General features: G+C 47.0%; 1 protein-coding gene across 1 annotated transcript; it reads right to left on the bottom strand.

Moving 5' to 3' along the window:
- Positions 1 to 5,286: 5,286 nt before the first annotated feature.
- LOC136543267 (uncharacterized) lies at positions 5,287 to 5,649 on the bottom strand. Its single transcript, XM_066535759.1, has one exon. The coding sequence runs from the start codon at positions 5,647 to 5,649 to the stop codon at positions 5,287 to 5,289; it is 363 nt and encodes a 120-aa protein (XP_066391856.1).
- Positions 5,650 to 6,107: the final 458 nt, after the last annotated feature.

The following is a 6,107-nucleotide window of genomic DNA, read 5'->3' as shown; positions in this document are numbered from 1 at the left end:
TAACCCAACTCTCAGGAACTACTTCAGAACATAAATTTTCAAACAACATAAAGATTCAAGACCCTCCAACTTTTTGTTCCAAATAGCAAGAGGCTTGGGGGCTACACTCAGTGAGTGCACTTTTTCTTTGAAAAAGCGCACGTCACCAAAGACTTCCTCAACGTAGACCACTTCAAGACATTACGACAAAAAGAACCCAGAACGAGCCATATTCGAGTTCTTTTTGATAAAACTTCAACGAATAAACAGAGCAACTTCAAGACAAGATCCTCCAGCTACTTGTTCCAAATAGCAAGAGGCTCAGGGGCTACAACCAGATGAACATACTTTTTCTTCAAAAAAGCACTCACCACTCGAAGGTCCAAGAAGCACTACAAGGTTTCACTCCAAAAAGCACTCGGATGACGTTTGTTACTACTCATCAAGACCTGAAAGAGCAAAACGAGACTTTCAGAGCTCAACCATGAAGTGCTCAGGGGCTTGTCGATACGGGACCCATAGGATACCCCACAAAGGAGAGAGAAGATCTAGTCTAACTAGGATTCTTCCCTTGTAATCCTAGTAGTAGTACTATTCAGTAATCCTACTAGTAACTCTCATTATAAACTGACTAGGACTCTGGCCTCCTGACTATATAAAGGAGGGCAGGGCTCCTGGACGAAGAGGACGACAATTGTACAACACAACATATCACAATCAATCCAACGCAAAGGCTAACGCCGACTGGACGTAGGGTTATTACTCGATCTACGATCGAGGGCCTGAACCAGGATAAATCGACTGTCTCTTGCGTTTACCATTGAGTTCTGCATACGCTAAAACCCGAACAAACTGCCCTGGGTACCCCCATGGTAGGCTATCGGTGGTGAAACATCGACAGATGGTCAGCCACGAACACGGGGTGACCCTAGTTCCCAGCGAGCACAGTGATGGCGTCTCCGGTGACCCGCGACTCCACCGGTGAAACCACTACATGAGTGCCATAACCAAGTCAACTATTACTCAAGGCACAACCTAATTGAAATGGTGAAGCACCACACGACGCTCTAGCTGTGCGCCCGCTCTGGCGACCATGGTTGACCGCTGCAAGGGGAACGCCCTACCTCACCTCACTGTAAGCTAACGAACGCCAGGATGACTTCACTTGACAGCTAACTACCTGAGCTCGTAGTGTGCACCGCTAATTGGAAAAATGGTGGAGTGTGTGAGGCCAATTGCAGGAGCGGCGCCTACGGACTTATGGCGGCCGACGACGGCAAAAGAAATCAAATTGGCACCCCTCCCTTGTACCACCGCCACAGTGACTAGTTTGGCACGACACCATCCTTCCACACAACCACCAAACGTGCTCGGTACAAAGAAAGGGCCAGCACATCGATTTGGCTTTGGCGTGGCTCGGCCGGTCAGCGACCTTCCAGGCGATGGGACTGGCACCCTTGGTGTGGCCTCGAGCACAAGCGTGAGGACAAGGCAAGTAGGATGAGCCCACGTGTGCACACAACCGATGTCAACAGAAGAAGTAGCGGGCCGACCGCGCTGGACGGTGCGCAGTGCAAGCGACACGGCGCGACGCCATGGCGAGCAGCAGCCACGGGTGGACACGCTGAAAGAGGAGCAAAGCAGCCAGGCATGGCTGGGCCCAGCGCGCGCGTGCCGTGTGCCAGCACACGATAGTAGGAGACCCAGGCCGACAGCGCAGGGCGAACACATGGGTGTGCAGGCGCAGGCGCGACGACAGCCAGTGTGGGAGCATACGCGGCGTGCTAGTGCAGCAGCGCAGCGTAGCCAGTAGTGCGAGGACAGTGGCCGGGACGTCCAGTGCGGTGTCCCGTGCGTGGCATGCCCACACAACACAGCAGTGGCGACGCAGCCGGCTCAGCAGTGCTCGCTGGTGGCCAGCAGTGGCGGCAGCGATGCCAGGCAGAGGCGTTGACCGCGACTGGCGCTAGCTTTGGTTGAAACTATGTGACGTCCACGCTTTTTAAAGCTGTCGAAAAATCCTAACCGAAGGTCCAAACGCCAAACCAATTCTTCTATACGCAAGAGGGTATGTAGGGCTGTCAACCTAAGCCATGACATCATGCCACTTCCTAAGCCGATCGCTCTACAAAAATTGCCAAACATGGCTTTGTTGACCCAATTACCGACTTAAGACGAAAGGAATAAACCCCGAACGGTTTCGCGTTGAATTCCAATTCCAAGCTTCTTGACATATTAGCTAGCGAACCTTGTCCTCAACCGCATGCATTTCATCGTCGCCTACGAAGTTCATACTACAAACTTTATCAAAGTTCGCAGAAACGTTCTATAGCATTTTTGTTCGATAAAAATTCATTAAGAACCCTAAGTAACACCATGCGGCATGAAATGTAATCTCGTTTCATGTTTCAAATGAACGCTTCAAGTTTCGAAAATTGCTTTATACCCTATAATACGAACATGTATACACAAGTATGATGCTTATGCAGTGAGTTAGCAAAAAGTTGTACAATGTAACACCGAGGGTGTTACAAATCTATCCCCCTAAAACAAAATCACGACCCGAGATTTCATGTGCCTAGTGTGAGAAGGAGATAGGAAATACATTTCGACGTAGAAACTAACTATCTAAACCAGAGAGGAGGTGGGGGTAATGCTTCAATAGGTAACCCTCTTGTTCCCACGTGGCCTCATCCTCGGAATGGTTCTGCCATTGCACTTTGTAAAATTTTACCACACTGTTCCTAGTTACTCTTTCTTTCTCATCCAAGATTTTTACAGGGTGCTCAACATAAGTCAAATCCGGCTGGAGAGGGAGTCCTTCAATTTCCATAGCTTCATTAGGAAACTGCAAACATTTCTTCAGTTGTGATACATGGAACACATTGTGTACCGTAGATAGAATATCAGGAAGCTGTAGACGGTAAGCAACTGGACCACACTGCTCTAGAACCTTGTATGGACCCACATACCGGGGGCCTAGCTTGCCATGGACACCAAACCGATGAACCCCTCTTATAGGAGATACTTTGAGATACACATAATCCCTAGCTGTAAACTCCAAAGGCCTTCTTCGCTTGTCTGTATAAGCCTTTTGCTGGCTCTGAGCTACCTTCAAGTGGCTTCGAATAAAGTTTACTTTCTCTCGACCCTCTTTTATGAAATCAGGCCCAAAGTACCCATGGTCTCCCACTTCAACCCAGTTCAGTGGCGTTCTACACTTCTGCCCGTATAGAGCTTCAAATGGTGCCATGCGGATGCTCTCTTGGTAGCTGTTATTATATGAAAATTCAGCTAACTTCAAGCACTTATCCCGCTTCTCAGGAAAAGAAATGGCACAAGCCCTCAACATATCCTTGAGCACCTGGTTCACCCTTTTGGTTTGACCATCAGTTGGTGGGTGATATGCTGAGCTTCTAAGAAGATGAGTACCCAGACAGTGCTGCAGTTGCTCCCAGAAACAAGAGACAAAGGCTGACCCTCTATCAGAGATGATAGTAAGGGGAACTCCATGAAGGCTAACAATCCGATCGAAATATATCTTGGCATACTTCTTGGCTGTATATCTAGTGTCCACTGGGATAAAATGAGCAGACTTGGTGAGACGGTCCATAATGACCCAAATAGAAATAAAGCTCGTGGATGTGTGGGGTAAACCCATAATGAAATCCATGGAAATATCCTCCCATTTCCAAATAGGAATAGGCAAGGGCTACAAATATCTTAGAGTATGCATATGATCTGCCTTGACTCTACCACAAGTGTCGCACTCCGCGACGTGCCGGGTGATGTCCTACTTCATGTTGGACCACCAGTACAAGTGGCGCAGATCATGATACATTTTGTTACTGCCAGGATGAATAGATAGCTTTGAATGGAGGGCTTCATTCAAAATCCTTCTTCTTAGCTCCTCACTAAGTGGAACCACCAGCCTATCCTTGTACCTTACTACACCATGCTCATCAATACTAAAGTTAGGGCCATGCCCTTTGGCCATCAACTTTCTGATGTGGGGAATTTCTTCGGGATCTGCCTTTTGCTCCTGAATAATCTGCTCCAGCAATTCTAAGGTCAATGCGATGTGAGCCAACACCTCTGCGTGGTTGAGAGATAAAGGTGTTTCCTCAACTTGGTGTGACTTTCGGCTCAAAGCATCAGCCACTACATTGGCTTTCCCTGGGTGATAATGGACTTCCAAGTTATAATCCTTTATCAACTCTAACCATCTCCTCTGCCTCATGTTCAGCTCAGACTGGGTGAAAATATACTTAAGGCTCTTATGATCAGTGAAAATATGTACTTTGTTACCCAATAGATAGTGCCTCCAAATCTTCAGAGCGTGGACCATAGCAGCCAGCTCTAAGTCATGAGTGGGGTAATTTACTTCGTGCTTCTTCAGTTGGCGTGAAGCATAAGCTATCACACGCCCATCTTGCATCAGCACACACCCCAGCCCTATCTTCGAGGCATCACAATATACATCAAAGGGTCGATCAATATCTGGTTGGGCCAACACAGGAGTAGTGGTAAAAAATGTCTTCAGAGCTTGGAATGCTTCCTCGTAGGCAGGACTCCAATCAAACTTGACTTCTTTTTGGAGCGCTTGGTCATTGGCTATGCTATCTTGGAGAAATCCAAAATAAAACATCGATAGTACCCCACCAGCCCAAGAAACTGATGAATCTGGTGTATAGACCTGGGAGACTTCCAATCCAACACATCTTGTACCTTGTTGGGATCTACTAAAATGCCGTCAGGTGTCAACACATGCCCTAAAAACTGCACTCGATCTAACCAAAATTCACACTTGCTAAATTTGGCATACAACTTGTGTTCCCTTAGTTGAGATAGTACTATCCGAAGGTATTGGGATTGCTCTTCATCATTCTTGGAATAAATCAGTATATCATCAATGAATACCACCACAAACTTGTCTAGCTCCGGCATAAATACTTAATTCATCAGGTACATGAAGAAGGCAGGAGCATTGGTAAGACCAAAAGACATCACTAAGTACTCATACAGCCCATACCTAGTAGAGAAAGCTGTCTTTGGTATATCATGTGGCCCGATCTTGATCTGATGATAGCATGATCGGAGATCTATCTTTGAGAACACCTTGGCACCAGCTAATTGGTCGAACAAAGTATCTATGCGGGGCAAAGGATACTTGTTCTTAACTGTTACCATATTAAGAGGGCAGTAATCCACACACATTCTTAGAGTACCATCATTCTTCTTCACAAAAATAGCTAGGCAACCCCATGGTGAAGAACTAGGATGGATGAATCCTTTATCCATCAACTCTTACAGCTGCTTCTTCATTTCTACCAATTCCCTTGGAGCCATGCAGTACGGGCGCCTAGAGATAGGAGCAGTACCAGGCTCTAGCTTAATGGAGAATTCTACCTCTCTATCTAGTGGCAATCCAGGAAGATCTTCAGGAAAAACATCTGAGAACTCACACACCATAGGGATGGGGGTAAGATCAGGAGAGGCTTCAGCATGGGCAACAACAGGTAAGACTAGATCTAAGGGTACAATAAGAGACATCCTGTCCTCAGAAGAAGGAAGCCATAACTCAACACTTGTCTGCTTCATATCCAATACTACCCCATACACCCGCAACCAGTTCATTCCAAGAATAGCATCAATGCCTTGCCCCGGCATTACCATGAACTATAGGCGGTAAGTGTGGGCGGCTAATACCAAACTCACTGTGTCCATTCGGGTATTGATGAACATTTGCAAACCCATAGTATGGATTCTATAGGCAAATGGTATAGCCATAAGTGGTAAGTTGTGCCGATCCACAAATCCCATGCTCATAAAGGAATGTGATGCACTAGAATCAAACAACACATAAGATGGATGGGAATCGATGGTAAACATACTAGCCATCACTGGTTCCTGCTGCAATATCTGCTCCGCATCTGTGAAATGCACCTGTCCGGATCTGCTGGGCACTTTCTTCTTGATTACGGTCCTCCTAACAAGCTTGGAGTTCGCTGATGGTTGAGCGGACTAAGCTGGCTGGTTCTGGGGACAAGCTCGGGCATAGTGGCCATCTTTGCCACACTTGAAGCAAGCACCAGGCTTGTTTCCAAATCCCTAGCAAGGTGGGACCT

The sequence above is a fragment of the Miscanthus floridulus genome, chromosome 3 (genome assembly GCF_019320115.1).
Source record: "Miscanthus floridulus cultivar M001 chromosome 3, ASM1932011v1, whole genome shotgun sequence".
Lineage (NCBI taxonomy): Eukaryota > Viridiplantae > Streptophyta > Magnoliopsida > Poales > Poaceae > Miscanthus > Miscanthus floridulus.
Note: the sequence above shows the minus strand (reverse complement) of the source record. Positions and strands in the feature narration are given on the sequence as shown.